The sequence below is a fragment of the Berghia stephanieae genome, chromosome 3 (genome assembly GCF_034508935.2).
Source record: "Berghia stephanieae isolate SIO BIC M18660-M18661 chromosome 3, UCSD_Bste_1.3, whole genome shotgun sequence".
Classification (NCBI taxonomy): domain Eukaryota; kingdom Metazoa; phylum Mollusca; class Gastropoda; order Nudibranchia; family Aeolidiidae; genus Berghia; species Berghia stephanieae.
Window position 1 is genome coordinate 32,775,090 of NC_088362.1, and position 16,740 is coordinate 32,791,829.

The window sequence follows — 16,740 nt, forward strand, 5'->3', positions numbered from 1 at the left end:
TTAAAAAATATATATACACAGATTTTTTTCTTTTTTTTTTTTTCACAAAATATACAGATTTAAAAAAAAAATGTACAGATTTTTTATTTTATTTTTTTTTTCACAAAATATACAGATTAAAAAAAATATAAAATGTACAGATTTTGGGAGAGGTGAATTGATGAAGGCCTAACAGCATGGCGAGTAGTCGAACTCTGTACTGTTCAAGTACAAAGCAAAGACCTTATCACAGTGCTTTGCAGCTCCCTGATCAGTATTTTTACTTTTGATGTATCTGGATCAGTAACATTGTATGTCATTCTATTTTATCATTTTTTAGTGAACAACTTTAAGAGAGTAAATTAAATTTCATCTCCCAATTTTGATTTCTATTGCCCTCAGGTACCATGTTCTTGGAATTCTGGAAGAGAAAGCAAGCAACGATTCAGTACAAATGGGACATGTCCACTTTCGTCTCTGAAGAGGTCTGTGGAAGAAATGATTTTGTATTTTTTTCGAATACCAAAGAAATAAATTTGTTTAAAAACTAGTGAATATTTTGTTTTTCATTTTTAAAGGGAAGTTATCCTGTGCTTTGTTATGTCTTAACATTTTCCATGGCCTTAGTCTGGGATCATGCATAAATGTGCTGTGGTCTGTTTCGTTAAACATTCGACTTTCTTGTACATTTTTATACACACACACATTTGTGTTGTGTGCAATCTTCTTTTCCCTTTGTTTCTTAGTTCTTAAAATTAATATATTTATTTTTATAAACATGAATGAAATTTTAAATCCAAAACTAAAACTATCCATTAGTTATGAACAATTCACAACTACTAGTGTGTTGGTGTTTTTTTTTTCTTGTTTGGTTGTTTTGATGTAGTTTTTGTTGTTGTTTATTTTGTTTCGTGTTTGTTGTTTTTGTTTGTTTTTTTGGTTTCGTTGTTTGTTGGTTTTTTTTTTGGGGTTTTTTGTTTTGTTTTTTGTTTTTGTTTTTGTTTGGTTTTTTTTGTTTTTTTTTTTTTTTGGGGGGGGGGGGGGGTGTTTTTACTATACTAATTGCCGAGTCTGGTTGAGTCAAGTCAATTATTGTATGAATGAAAAGAAAAGAGAATTCTGTTACTAGGCAATGGTTTTATTGGTGTTAATTCTTACAATCGTGTATGCCTACTTCATTGTCATGAATGAATGAGTCGTAATACTTTTTATTTACTAGGATATCGCCATAGAGTATGGTATGATGTGATGGATTGTTTAAATGATTTTTACTTTTCCAAACACAGGAACCCCCCAGACCAGAATATTTGTCCAAGATGGAGGGCTGGCATACTATGAAAGTCAACCCTATCACAGGGGTAAGTCTGATTTTTTTCTTTTCCTCTCCCAAAATCTTGTGATGTAACAAATGAAATCCATAATTATACTATTGCAGTATTAACCGTTTTATCCCATAATTTATTCTTTTAGTTCTAAAAGAGTGAATTGTAACCCTGACGCATAAATAAGTCTTTTGTTTTGGGATTTTTTTTTTTATCCAGTGTAAATATCTTTGAATATGTAAACTGTAGGTTGGCGATGTAATAAGAAAAACAACAAAAATTATATTTATTATTTTTATTGTTATTATTTATTTCTATCATCATCAAGTTACCTTTAATACAATCTTAATATAGTGGACTAGGTCATCCCTCATCATTATCATCATCAACATTGTCATAATCATCTTTATCAACATTGACATCATCATAATCATCATCAACATTATCGTCATTATCATCGTTTTATGATAATTTACATTTTTAAACAGATCAAGGAGCCTCACCTGCCATTCTGGAGAAAACGATTCCCGATCTTCTTGTGTTCATACTCCATCATGCTTCTACTGGTAAGTTATCATCAAAAAGAGAGTGAGAATGGGAGGGGGGGGGGGAGTTTCAGGCAGGCAGTCTTACTCATCTTGTATCACAGATACTTCGATCACTGCTTTATATATTCAATATATAAATGTAATTTATTATTATTATTATTATTATTATTATTATTATTATTATTATTATTATTATTATTATTATTATTATTATTATTATTATTATTATTATTATTATTATTATATTATTATTATTATTATTATTATTATTATATCATCATCATCATCATCATCATCATCATCATCATCATCATCATCATCATCATCATTATCATCATCATCATCATCATCATCGTCGTTGTCATTATTATTATTATTATTATTATTATTATTATTATTATTATTATTATTATTATTATCCATCAGGCCGCAGTGGCTGTGGGAGCTGTCATTGGAGTCATCGCCTATCGTGTGTCACTACTTGGAGCGTTGCAGCTGATACCTAAGACTGTTGTGGACCAAAACAACACCATTGTGTCAGAGAGTGCTGACCTGATCTATAAGAATGCCAGTTTGGTCACCACAGTGACAGCTGCCATCATCAACTTGCTTATCATCATTTTGCTGAATATCGTGAGTGCTTATCGCAGTTCTTATTGCCAAAAGTCCAGTCTTGCTAGGAACTTAATAGGAAATGGCCTTGATTACATCCTAATTTGACCAGATTTCAATATTTCTCCTGTCAATTTTTTAAAATCGTTTTTGAGTTCAGAAATATTAATATTTTTGGAATAACTATTGTACATGTACATGTAACCAGTCTGATAAGCTTTTTTAAAGCAAAAGCAGTCCTTCTGAGCCCTCCCGACAGATTATCATCTTGTGGTGGTGGGAGGGCTTGCGTATCTCGAACCTTGGACCTCCAATAAGAGAGAAAAGGGGAGAGATCAGACAAAGGGAGGACAGTGCAGCCCCCCCCCCCCCCCTCTCTCCCTCTCCCCCATTAAAAAAATATTTTTTTGTTGTTTTTTTTTTTTTAATTCCTAAATACAAGCAAATCTTTAATGTCAAAACAGATTTATGGCAAGCTGGCATTTTGGCTGACGGACTGGGAGTGTCTTCGTACCCAGAGTGAATACGACAACAGCATCACCATCAAACTCTTTGCCCTCCAGTTTGTCAACTATTTCTCATCCATCATCTACATCGCCTTCTTCAAAGGACAGTAAGTTGGTATTTCTGGACTTATTTCAATGAAAATGTTGATGGCTAAATATTGTTTTTTCACATTTCTTCACAAAGCTACCTCTGTTCCCTAGAAACAACACATTGTGACAAATTAGGGAGCAGCCATTGTTATAAGATAAAGGTCTGAAAAAAATAGAAACAAAAAATCGCAAAAAATCAATGAGTAAGACTGATTTTTCGGGATGTTTTTTTTTTGTCGTGTATTTTTCTTTCTTGCTTTGTCTGCCAGCTATGTGGCCTAGTGGTATGACACTCGCTTTCGGATCGGAAGGTCCTGAGTTTGAGCCTCGCTCGACGCATAATTGAGTCCTTGGAGAAGGCTCTTTACTCACATTCTCTCACTGTACTCAGGTGCAAAATGAGTACCTGGTCGTTAACAGCATTGTCTATGTCCGAAAAAATTGTTACATCGCCTAACTGTCCCGTCCTAAATATTAAATGTTGCTATTGGCCAGGGACCCCTTGTAAAGCGCTTTGAGCACATTTAGTGGATATTGCACTATATAAAAGCTCACTATTTCATATACACTTTTTCAGATCTTTAAATAGCACATTGCCTTCATTAAAGCACAGAAATTTGGTGTTTTTTAAATGAAAATATGTATAATAGAAATAAAGCTTTTTCATCAATTTTTTACGTTGCTGCTTCTAATACTTTTGATTATCAAATATGGTTGAGAACTATTTAGTTTTATATCCTAACTACCTGGTTTGTATTTCATTTGAATCAATTTAAAAAAAAAAAAATTCTCCACATGTAGATGATGATTAAATGGGAATTGAGCACAGACAGTACTTAGTTCTGTATTTGAAAATGAATCATTTTATTTGATTTTCATATATTTAATATAGTACTCTATCAATTAATTTCAATTTTCATGTGATGACATTTTTGCTTTGAAACACCATTTTAATCAGGGGAAGTGTCATATGCTACACATTTTAATATTAACAAGAAATGTCCTTGATATTTTATGTGTTATAAGAATAAATTTTCGAGCGACATATTCTTATTTACAAGTTTGTCAGCCCAATTGGCTACGGTTTCATTGTTATGATGCAAATAATCTCAAAGCAACGCTACGTATTGTCCATGACAGAACTGTTAAATCTCACCCATGACTACATTTGGGTGTCAGACTTGCAAATATGTAATAATAATAATAATATTAATAATAATAATGATAATAATAATAATAATAATGTTAATAATAATAATAATAATAAAAATAATAATTATAAACTTATTCATCCTTTTCGGAAATTGTATAACAGACATGGTAAAGAAAAGAGATGGATTAAAGTATTGACATTAAAAATAGACAGAAATCAGTATGAAATCACCCATAAATACCTCAAAATAAATTGAATAAGAATGTATTTATTACATGCAATATCGTGAATGTGCACCTAGACTCCTAGACGTCTAATAGGACCTCTTTACGTTTAAATTAAAAGAAAATTTTTGAGTGATAGTTTTTAGTCTATAATGTTTCATTGGAGGAATTTAGTTTGTGTCAATAGAATGAAGCTACATCTTTCTGATTTGAATTTTTCAGTTTCGTTGGTAGACCAGGGAAATACAGGAGGATATTTGGTGGAAGACAAGAGGAGGTAACTAGCGTTTAAACCTTTTTTTTTTACTTTGCTTTTAAACTGAATTAATTCATACTAAGCATTTTATTCGCATTGGAGGGTCTTATAACAAAACAATATTTTGAGTTATTTTAATCTACCCTGACAAGTGCACTGCTATATTCTGCCTAAAAACCAACTTAATTGAAGAAATAGATTGTTTCTCCTTGCAATATAAACCTTATATATATTTTTTTAAAAGTATTCATAGCTGCCTATTCGTTTTTTCCCTAGGATTGTCGCAGGGCAGAGCTGATGGTCAGTTCTTGTTTTGAGGTTTTTTAAAATTCAAGGTCTTATGGCCAATTTAATTTGTTAAAGAGAAAAAGAAACAATTTAAAAAAAGGGAAATGAGATAGTTCATTTGGATTGTGCGGCTATGTGGTCTAGTGGCATGACACTCATTTTTGGACTGGAAGGTCCATGGTTTGAGTCCTGCTCTGATTAGTGCATAGTTGAGAGTCCCCTTAAAAGGCATTTGCTCACATTCTCTCCATGTACTCAGGTGTGAAATGAGTATCTGGCCATTAACATCATTGTCTCTGTTAGAATTTCATGCCTCATCCTACATGTTGAAGTGATGCTGTTGGCTAGGGACTGCTAGTAAAGCGCGTTGAGCATGTTTAGTGGATATTGTGCTCTATAAATGATCAAGTTAAATATTTCTCATTAAGCCAGATGTCGTGCTAAGTCTGGGAGAAAACTGTAATGTTATGATTATCTTTCTGTTTTTTGTTATTTTTAAAAATTCCAGTGTGAGGCTGGCGGTTGCTTGATAGAACTGTGTATCCAACTGGCCATCATCATGGTGGGTAAACAGCTCATACAAAACAACTTGATGGAAATTGTTGTTCCGTAAGTACTGATTTTTAATTTTAAAAATTTCATTAAAAAATATTTATGATGGAATTTTGTAAAATTTGATTTTTGACATCATCAAGTGGATGGAGAAAGTCAGGAATGAAGATCTGTGGGAAGCTGTCAGCCAACAACTTATAACAAGGTTGCCAATTTTCCGTATATTTACAGAATTCAGAATATTATAAACCCTCAGTATATTTTACAATCACCTGATAAACTGAAAAAAAGTAAGTACATGATGTCTCTGTCTTTTTACTGGAGTTTAGAACTCAGAAAGGGGTCGGTCAATGTGTTTGCAATAAAGTTCAGTAAATTTTTGCCCCCTGAGTTGGCAACCCTGCTATAAATATACAAATCAGAAAGAGGAAATGGGGATGGATAGGCCATACACTTAGACATGGAATCTCCAAGGAGGAAGAAGACCAGGGAGGCCCAGAAATAGTTGGTGACAGAGCATGATTGAGGAAGCAAGGAGATGTGGATGGTTACACATGGAAGCAGGTGGAGAAAACAGCCCAAGGAAGAGTCAAATAGCGAAGCATCTTTTATGGCCTATGCCCTGACTCGGGTTAAGCGCTTTAATAAGTATAAAATGTGACAAATCTTCTCCTAGCAGTATTATTTTCCGTATATTTTCCAATCACCTGCTAAATGGGGGGGGGGGGGAAAAAGTAAGTACAAAATGTCTTTTTACTGAAGTTAGCACTTACAAATGGGTCGGTCTATGTGTTTGTGTCAAAGTCCTGTAAAATTTTGCCTCCTGAATTGGCAACATTGGTTACTGTTGGTCTGGGATCCCTTGTAAAGCACTGTGATCACGTTTAATAGACATTACTCTACATAAAAGCTCCCACAGGGGGGGGGGGGGGGGGGATTTTTTTGTTTAAACTGTTTATGCTGTATTTTTTAATCATTCAGGTGGATTATGAAGAGAATCCAGAAAAGATGTTCCAAGGAGACGAGAGAGCAAAAACTGGCAAAGACACCCTGGGAGAAGGACTACATGCTGCAGCCTGCACAGAGTTTGTCTCTCTTCTATGAGTATCTAGAGATGGGTAAGATTGCCCTTGTATAACCCAGACCTTCCAACAACCTTGGAAAAATGGTAGAAATACAAAATTTTTGGGTCCAAAAATAGAAGTAAATAAACAATTCATTAAAACTAGTTATGAGGAAAGTTGGTGCTAAGTTTATTCAGATATAAAATAAGTTCCGGGTCGGTAACAATGTTGTGTCCATAGATAAATAGTTAAATAGCACTTTACAGGAATTATCAATCTACATGTTAAGTGTTACTATTGGATTAGAACTCGTTTTGGGTTATTATTTTTTTTCATCTTAGTTTTACATGACCCCATATCATCGTTCAAATTGTTACCTCTGGGTCGGGGGTTTTATTTCCATTGTGGGCAAAAGGTCACCTACTGTGTCCTCTATCCCCCAATATCTGTTTTCTGAGATGCTTTCTGTCTTTGTCTTGGAATGAGATTACTTGGTATTGTCCTGGCCCTGGCCAGAGTCCTTGGCTGGGAGGGAAATAGTCAAATGTATAGTTATTATTTTGAGAGGTGATATTTTTTACTTTGTTATGTACCGTTGTGCTTGGTTTGTAAACATTTGAGTGTATTTCTCATAGTGGGATCTTGTGCCTGTGTCTGGATGAGACTTTAAGGTGATTTCAAACTAAGTACACTTGGAGTTTGCTCTTGGAATCTAAATTTGTTCCATATTTGAATAAGTCCCCTTTGTCCCACTATTCCATGTGCTTTGAATTGTAAATCTGTACATTTTGACTTTCCCATTTTCTTCCTTTTTACTGGAGCTGAAATGACCTAAATGTGTCGCACATACTGTTAAACCCTTAAAAACAAACAACCAAACTGCTACCTCTCATTTCAGCTCTACAATTTGGATTCCTGACCATCTTCTGTGCTGCCTTCCCCCTGGCCCCCCTCTTTGCCTTGCTCAACAACATTGTAGAGATACGTGTGGATGCCAGCAAATTTACCACTGTGCTCAGACGCCCGATGGCAGAGAAAGCTGCCACCATTGGTGAGTCTCAGTCAATGTTTTCAAATAATTCTATCATAATAATGATCTGATTACAGTTTTGAGAAAGCTTTGGTGGCATGCGCATGAGCCAAAACTGGTTACCTTACACGAAAGATGCACAATTTAAACAGGGCCTCTCTTAAGGCCTCTCAAGGACTGACGACGATCCAAGTCGATAGCCTTATTCCCATCCGAAGAAAACTACACTCATACCAGGTCCCGCAGTCACAAGTTAATGCTCATCTCAACTCATTTTTCAAAAGATATTCATGACTGTATATTAATAAAATATTTAACATAAATAAGGTGTCCCTTAAAGCATCATCTCCAGTTCAGCATGAATATATAAAGGCTAGTTTTCCAAAACTCTTTAAGAAGATTTTCCTACTTTTTGAGATTTTCCATTCATGATATAAATTGGAATGAAAACTTTATCTTAAGCATCAATTGGCAAAAGAATTTCCATAGATTTGTGTGAATTTGAAGTTAAAATATGATGAAATAATAGACCGGATAAGAAATTTTAGGGGAAATAATCCTCAATATCTCAAAATGGGAAAAACAGAGTTTGGGAGTTTTGGAAAACCACTCTTCATATATATAAGACAACAAAGCCCACCATAGATTTTATAATGAAGTCTTTGTATAGAGTTATTGCATCACATTAAACAAATAAATAATCAATTGATTCAATTTATGGTTGTTTTTTTTCTTTCCCCTCCTTATTTCTAGGCGTGTGGTACAGTGTCTTGTATGGAATCTCAAGAATTGCTATAATTTCAAATGTAAGTATGAAGATAATTAAAGACGACTTAATTCTTTGCCAGCACTTGCTAAATCCTATCCTTTTCAACACACAATTTGATCTATTTTAATCCAGTTGGTCTCAAGGAGGAGATTGAACTATTTTTGCTGGGGTTTTTTTTGTTTTTAAAAATTATATGAAAGGGACAAAATTTAGAAGCAGGTGTGTATGAAACAGAACACTGTCAGAGTGATCCTGAGCTGTGGACTGTAACAAGTAATAAACAAAAATTGATATAACAGCTTCAAAAAAGAACAAAATACCCAACACAGAACCTTTCGGGCTCAAAACCCTTCTTCAGACAACAATAAAGACATAAATACATTACTAAATTCCAGATTGATGACAATCTGTCGTCAATCTGGAATTTAGTAATGTATTTATGTCTTTATTGCTTTTTGTTGTTGGCTAAAGAAGGGTTTTGATCCCGAAATGTTCTGTGTTTGGTATTTTGTTCTTTTTTTGAAACGGTGTCAGACAAAGGTTGTTATCAAGCTGTAAAGATAAATTTTGTAAACGATTGGGGAATATAACATGAGATGTCAATTGGGAACACTGGAGCAGGATGAAAAATGGATAATATTGCCTTGATTTTTAAGGGGGAAAAATGCTGTATGTTGGGTTGGGCCTGGGATTGGCCTGGTAATGGAGTATTGCCTTATATGTTAAAAAACAAACTTAATTTAAAATGTTAAAAAGCAATGAATTCATGGTTCGACGAGACAAGTAGTGAAAATAATTCATAAATATAAGAATTTTTTATTTTTAAAATTTTTGTATAGTGAAATTTCCACAAAATGTTTTTCAAATGGTTTGGCAAGCAATATTCCTACCCTTTCCCCTCATGTATATATGTAGTATAAAGCATAAAAAGTTGTAACAAGTTTTAAAAAATATATTTATTATCCCCAGGCTTTCATCATAGCCCTAACTTCAGAGTTCATCCCTCGTCTTGTGTACACATTACGATACAGTGAGGATGAAACCCTGAAAGGCTACGTCAATTTCACACTCGCCTATTTCAACACAGCAGACTTTAAGGAAGGAGAAGAGCCAAATGATGCTCTCCCTGGGCAGGTAGACGTGTGCAGGTCAGTCATTGAAATGGAATAATCCTTTAGAGCCATGTGCTAGATGAGAACTTACTTCAAGGTTTAGGCCATATTCTTAGACTTAATTTAAGGCCTTTCGCTTCCAAATCATCCGATCGGGACGCCTCGGCTGTCTCTCTAACCATCTGTGTCATTTCCTTTCACAGTTCACGGTCTTCTGCTGTGGATGCTAATGTCATAAGTTGTTCCTTTGATTTTAATTCTTTGTTATTTTGAAGGCGTTTTAGGTCTCTATTCAGGACAGTGTGAATTGACGTGGGTGGTCTACCTTGATATTTCTTTTGTCCAAATGGGGTGAAAAAAATATTCATGGCTTTATTAGCTGGTATATTTTCATCTCTTCTGAGTATATGCCCAAAAAGCTGCCATCTTGCCTCCAGGATTTGAAAAAATAGAGAAATGATAAAACAGATGCCCATGTGAAACATTCAGGATGGCAACCTCATCATGATGGACTAAAATAAGAACTCTGTATTTTTGGTATAGTTTTAAAATGTATGAACATGTTCTTGACATTGACATTTCTGCCGTCTTAAGGAAAAAGACCGTATGTTTACTTGGATAAGAGGCTACATACGGTCTTTTTCCTTAAGACGGCAGATTTCAGGTCTAGAAACATTTGGTGTAAAGAATGGGTTAGGGAGATAACCAGAAACTTACTTGCTCCTCTAATCTGATGAGCTGAAGATCTTTAATTCAGACTTCTGTCGTGTAGATGTGTGTGTGTGTGTGTGTGTGTGTGTGTGTGTGTGTGTGTTTGATCCCCAGTCGAGGTTGACTGATTTTTTTGGGGTGGTTTATTTTTTTCTTTCTTGCTTTGTCTTGCACTGGAGCCTGCTCCTTAATTTCTAAATTTGTAATGATGTACAGTCCATTTCCACTGTATGTAGCTCATCACTCTTCAGATTATTTGAAATAATTATACTAAAAACTGCAGCAATTTTCTCACTTCATTGTGAATTTTATTTCAGATAATTACATTCATAGGTTACAGATTTATATTCTTTCTTTTTTGTTGACTTCATTGAGATAAACAATTTTTTTAAAAATAAAGTAATATTGTGAATTTTATAATTTTCAGATACAAAGATTTCCGAAATCCACCATGGGAAGATCCGAACTATCGTCGCTCTGAGGTTTTCTGGCACATTCTGGCCGCAAGACTGGCATTTGTCTGTGTTTTTGAGGTAAAGCCGGAAAAAGTCTTAAAAAGTCTTATATGTTTTCATCAAATATATGTGCGGCTATGTGGTCTTGTGGTATGACACTTGTTTTCGGATCGGAAGGTCCTGAGTTCGAGCCTCGCTCAGCGCATGGTTGAGTCCTTGTAAAAGGCTCTTTACTCACATTCTGTCACTGTACTCAGGTGTCAAAGTTAACAGCGTTGTCTCTGTCAGAAAAAAATTGTGACAGGTGTCATGTTTCATTCTACATGTTACATGTTACTGTTGGTCAGGGACCTCTAGCACTTTGAGCACATTAAGCTCAATTTTTAAAATCTTTTTAAAAAAAATATATAGAGTATTTCAGTGTTTTTATCTGTGACTGAAAATTTTTTAATAAAGTATATTTTGCTCCTGATATCAGCCTATAACCGTGAACTGAAGACCCATATAGACATCTGAAGTAGTTGTCTATCACTTGAAGCAAACAACCCACAGATCCTGAGAATCACTCACAATTTATTATTAAACATTAATGAATTTAAAAAATAACGATAAGCATTGAAAAATAAGTTTCACTTTATTATACGAAGACAGATACTGAGAGATATAATAGATTGAAGCTTACATTTCAACACTTATCGTTATTTTTTTCCTTCGAACTTCAAGCAGCACATTTTCATTAAATTGAAAAAGAAGAGTTTTAACTTTATAATAAATTGAACTGAGAAGTAAATTCTCTAATGTTGTACAGGTTTGCGTCCCGGCCTTAACATCGTGTAATGCACCCCTGCCAGGGGCAGCGTGGCTCAGCAGTAGTCTTTGCTTCGTAACCGAAGGTACCGGGTTCGATCACCCACCACTGCAAGTCACCTCGCCTTAGCTCAATTTGCGTCGCTGCACTGCGGCTGACCCCTGGGTTATTTCAGTCTTCCTTTGGAATAGACCCTAGAAAAACATTTCCCCCCATGGGATGAATAAAGGGAATTTTATTTATTTATTTTATATAATAATTAACCTCAATGAATCCTTTGAATCCATTTTTACCAGAATGTGGTGGTCGTTCTGACCAGCCTGATAGCCTGGCTCATCCCAGACATGCCCGGACAGCTCAAGGAGAGAATCAGACGCGAGGCCTACATCACTAATGAGATCATCCTGAAAACAGAACTTAAACGAGCCCACGGCGAGGAGATCACAGCAGATGAGCTGGAACGCGTGGCTTCGGAAGAGCACAGAATCTATCCAGCCCTGGATAAGATTGATAACTACTCACCTAGACACAGTGAAGATGAGGAGGTTGGTTTTAAAGATGGCAGTGGTGGTGCTGAGGGGGATGGAGCTAGAAAAAGGGGGTCTAATTCCAATGTGTAATGAATGCACCGTTGCCAATCAGTATGAGTTCTCTTATTTTGATGTGAATACTAATAAATCTGCTAGAAACTGTGAGCTGTAAAATATAATGTACCAAAAAAAATGATTATAACAGCCTAATAAAAAAAAAAAGGAACATACCAAACATGGAAATTTTCGGGCTCAAAACCCTTTTTCAGCCAGGAACAAAATGTAAAAAAAAAAAATAATAATACATCATTTTAACATCCAGCAGTGATTTAGTAGTTGGGTCTGTAAGAGCTGGCAGAAAGTATCCTGTGATAGTAGAGAAATATTTCTCTTGCTTTCTATCTGGATTTCAAGTGATGTACTCATGTTTTTTGTTGTTTTGACGTTGGCTGAAGAGAGGTTTTGAGTCCAAAATGTTCCGTGTTTGGTATTTTGTTCTTTTTCGAAGCAGTTCTATTCATGTTTGTTCATTACTTTTTACAGTCCACAGCTTCTAACAGGGGAAAGAAATATTAAAATCTTATCAGTTTCCTTTTGTCTTCGCTATTCTGAGATTTATTATAAGATAACTTACTGTCATTCTAATCCATAAAGGTGTTCATTCATTCATTCATTCATACAATTGATTAATGAATGGTAAAAAGTAGATAGTAATAGACGTTTTTTGTTTATAATTGTAGGCCGTGTTGAATACCTTATCGGTAAAACATGCTAATATTCTGTGCCTCTGTGTTTAATCTTTTATACTTTGCTGATTGATTTTGCAGAGGTATGCTGTGTAATTGTTGGAGAAATTCAACGCTTTTACTTACTTACTTCCAAACCAGTGACCAGCTGATCTCTAGTAGTCATTCGGTCATGTGCCATGGCATAAAAGTCAGATGTCTGGATACTTTTTACAAAATTAATTGGGACAGAAAACAAATATCTACAAGATTTTCTCATATTTCTGAAAATATGAATAATTAGCTCCTACATAGAATGAACTCATCCATTTGTTCCAATTTCAAACGAAATCCTTTAAGAAAATTTGTCCGGGAAATCTTCACTCATAACTATGAAACAAAGATAATGAATGTAATTTTATCACCTAAATAATATGAATGAATGTATTATACGTATATATATATTTGTTTGCTGACCTGCCTTTTATATAGATTTATATGGAAATTTTAAAAATCATATTATATTTTTAACCAAATATATCATATATACCCATATTCGAATCTCTTCCTTCCTTACTCGTTTTGTTTATGGACCCAAACTTGATGTAAATTTGTAAAATACAAATACAGTGGAATCTGCATAAAGTCAACACTCTTAAAAGTTAGTTCTTGCTTAAAGTAAACAAAACATCTCTTGTTGGTCCCAAATTTTCTGGGGTTTTTTGTTTTTTTTTATCTGAGTGTGTTCTGTTGATAATTGATAAAGTCAACTTTGCTCAGAGTCCACCAATCTTTCTAGTCCGGTGGAGTTGACTCTATCAGGATTCCACTGTAGTCTTGGACCCTTTTCAAAATGGAATTGTCTGGAGGTTTTAAGACTTATTACTTGTTCTCTTTATTGCAGGTTGTTTTGTTTTTTTCCTACTTCGTTTTGAAACCTTTATTCAAAAGCTTATTTGTCAATAACATTGAGGGTGGGGGGGGTTTGGAAACGCATATTATTCTCTAGACTATACATAATAATTCAGTTTCATCATCCTCAAGTTTCCATATTTTTTTACTTTAAATAAAACGTTATTAATAAATAATAATTATTCATCCACAAGGGGAAATTCATCTTAGAGCAGACTGAACAAACCCATGCGTCAACTGCAATGCAGTGTCGCAAAGTGATCTAGAGCTAAGTGACCTGCTCATGGCCACCCAGCACGGGGGGTCCTTGAACTTGGTACCTTTTGGGTATTGGTACAGACCATAACGCTGAGCCATGCAGCCCCAGTTTAAGAACAAGGGTCCTGATAGCTCAGTTTGTAGAGGCTTCACATTCAAAGGGACAGGTATTTATCTCGGGTGGAGTGGAGATTTTTTTCATTTACTGCCCTGTCCACCCAGCAGTGATTTATTGGGTAGCTGGGTCTGTTTAGATCAGATGGAAAGAACTTGCAATAGATCAGCATCATATTCAAAGGATAGTAAAGAATTGCTGCACTCCATTCAAGGAGATAGTTTCCACAGGCCTTACACGGTTCTGAAGGACTACTTTATTAGTAGAAGAGCTGAAATGCATGTATTTCTCTTCATGGCTGTGGCGAGTGCATCAGTGCATCGTGTTATACATTATACTCAATTTTTCATTTTGTCTTGCCAATTAACATTTTAAATGTTGACACTTTTGAAACATTTTACACCAATCATCAGTATCATTTACATAATTTTTTTATTTTACAACATTATTTATCCTTGTATTGAAAATTGAATAAGTTATTAAAGGTAGATACATTTAAAATGACAAGTTGGGGATCAGGCACTTGTGTACGATAAAGAGCTGAACAATAAATGTGTATGAAATAGTGCCAAAGACAAAGCAGAGAGAAAAATACAAGAAAAAAAATCTGCCTGTCTGGACTTGGAAAGAAGGCTGAATTTTTGGGATGTTTCATTTTTTCTTTTTGCTTTGTCTGGCACTGTTTCATACACACTTTTTCAGATAAATTTACTACGGTATAACTACTTTAACTTTCAAAACAAACTGCCTTGAAATTATAATATTAAGATATGTTTATTTTGTTTTGTTTGTTTTCTTTTTCTTTTTTCCTTCCCAATAACGAAAGTGTCTTTTTTTATTTCCTTAATTTATTCTCTGTTTCAAGGGTAGAAGAAAATCAGCTTCTGTGTAATACTAGTATTCACATAGACCAAGGAAACAGGTAAAATTTTAAAAGTGCGAATTCCAATTCTTTTTGTCAAGTTCCGTTCATTTTCATATGATGTTGTTGCTGTATTGGTTTTCCATTGAGATTTAAATGATTCTGGGTATATTTGCGTTTTGTTTTGTTTTTAAAAAAAAAAAATTTAGGGATTCTTTTATTATTATGACAAATATGCTTAGAAAGAGGTAGAACAGACTATTTATACTTCATTGCAGGTCTGATAACCCAAATTGTTATGGGCTCAATGTTGTCATGAGAATACTGTCAAAGCAACACCAAATATCGTCCATTGCAACAAGTTTGTTAAATCAAGCCCATAATGGGAGTCGGTTATCAGACCTCAAGGGGCCAACCCCCAATTTGCTCACTTTGGACAATATGACCGATTCCTGTTGACATAATCAGACATGTGTTTGATGGAGTATCCATGGCAACGGCATCTCACGATGCTGCTCGGAAGGGCGTGATATTTTTTAAAATCAAACCTAAAAATATGTGCACGTATGTTAGAACCTACCTTATGCGATTAATTCCCCATACCACACATTTCATACTATCATAGGTAGTTTGTCATGAGTAGTACTAAAGCTTTTCAATTGTGCAGTTTTTTGGGGTTTTTTCATCTTGTTTACGTACACTAAAATAATATGTTAACCAGGATGCATTTTCGAAAAAAGAAAAAAGCTAAATTATTCTATTAAGAGGAATGAGGGAATAGATGTGGAAGGAGAGAAGACGATTTCAAATAAAAAAGATGTGAGTGAGGCATTTATTTATTTTTCTAATTTGAAAAAAAAAAAAAGATAATATAGCGTAAAAAATGATTTTCTTATTATTTATGTTTGTGTGTCTTGAAATTTAATTGTCATGAATTTCATATTTTGTTCATTATGACTCGCATTTCATTGGCTTTTTAAAAAATCATTTGTCGATTAAAAATTTTATGAATTGCTTTTTTTTTTTTTTTTTTTAAAACATTATTATATTATTATTATGAGTTACATGCATTGTTGAAGATAAAATTGTTTATGTTTTCAAATTATTTGCAGTTAAGTTCAACATTATTGTTGTACAATTACAATGTAATTTGTGTGCGGGAAGTCCAAACATTCACTCAGACCAGTCAGAAACTCAATACTCCATCATATCTAGTATTATCAACTCTGTTTTTTTGTTTTTTTTCACTTTCCAACATTTTCATTGGATTTTACCCCATTTTTATTATTCTTATGTCTGGATACATGTTATTTTTATTGGCTTGTCAATTTCTATTTCGTCTTTTCTTTTAGGTTTGTATTATTATGATCGAGTGGAAGTTGAGGGGGGAGGGGGGGGGAATTGAGATTTTTCATCTATGGGGTGTGTTGAGGGGGACACGTGGTGTTAGTACTGTCATTCTTTTTCCTATGTTGTTTTCATCTTAATTGTACCGTAGTGTTCTGTGTTTATGAATGCGTGTTTGCGTTTGTTTTGAGAGTTTAATGGGGGGTTTTTTAAATGGCTTATTAAAATATTTCAGCACTTGTACAATTTTGTTTTCAGCCTGCTTCCATCGTATGATATAGAATAATGCACAATAGTATTATCATTTCATTTTTTTTGTAAAAAAAAAAAAACGGTTACTGATTGATTCTGAAAACCCTCTGAAAAATAGACCTCAAACTTACTTGCTCAGTAATTTGTCTTTGATTGCTATATATTTGTATGTTGTTTTTTTTGTTTGGGGGGGGGGGGGGTGGCAGGGTATTTTTGCTAATGGAATTGACATTGAATTTTGAATTTGTTATATCTAATCC

General features: G+C 34.3%; 1 protein-coding gene across 28 annotated transcripts in view; it reads left to right on the plus strand.

The window, feature by feature from the left end:
• LOC144967555 (anoctamin-1-like) overlaps positions 1 to 15,919 on the plus strand; it is an 88,226-nt gene extending 72,307 nt beyond the window's left edge. For all 28 annotated transcript variants that reach the window (XM_078904967.1, XM_078904975.1, XM_078904973.1 and 25 more), the window contains 13 exons: positions 382 to 464; positions 1,266 to 1,337; positions 1,790 to 1,867; positions 2,276 to 2,482; positions 2,926 to 3,074; positions 4,657 to 4,711; positions 5,487 to 5,587; positions 6,512 to 6,648; positions 7,493 to 7,645; positions 8,378 to 8,430; positions 9,363 to 9,541; positions 10,644 to 10,749; positions 11,776 to 15,919. In XM_078904967.1, coding sequence (XP_078761093.1) covers positions 382 to 464; positions 1,266 to 1,337; positions 1,790 to 1,867; positions 2,276 to 2,482; positions 2,926 to 3,074; positions 4,657 to 4,711; positions 5,487 to 5,587; positions 6,512 to 6,648; positions 7,493 to 7,645; positions 8,378 to 8,430; positions 9,363 to 9,541; positions 10,644 to 10,749; positions 11,776 to 12,099 — 1,697 coding nt within the window. In that variant the 3' untranslated portion in view covers positions 12,100 to 15,919. The remainder of the gene's footprint in view (positions 1 to 381; positions 465 to 1,265; positions 1,338 to 1,789; positions 1,868 to 2,275; positions 2,483 to 2,925; positions 3,075 to 4,656; positions 4,712 to 5,486; positions 5,588 to 6,511; positions 6,649 to 7,492; positions 7,646 to 8,377; positions 8,431 to 9,362; positions 9,542 to 10,643; positions 10,750 to 11,775) is intronic.
• The last annotated feature ends 821 nt before the right edge of the window (positions 15,920 to 16,740 follow it).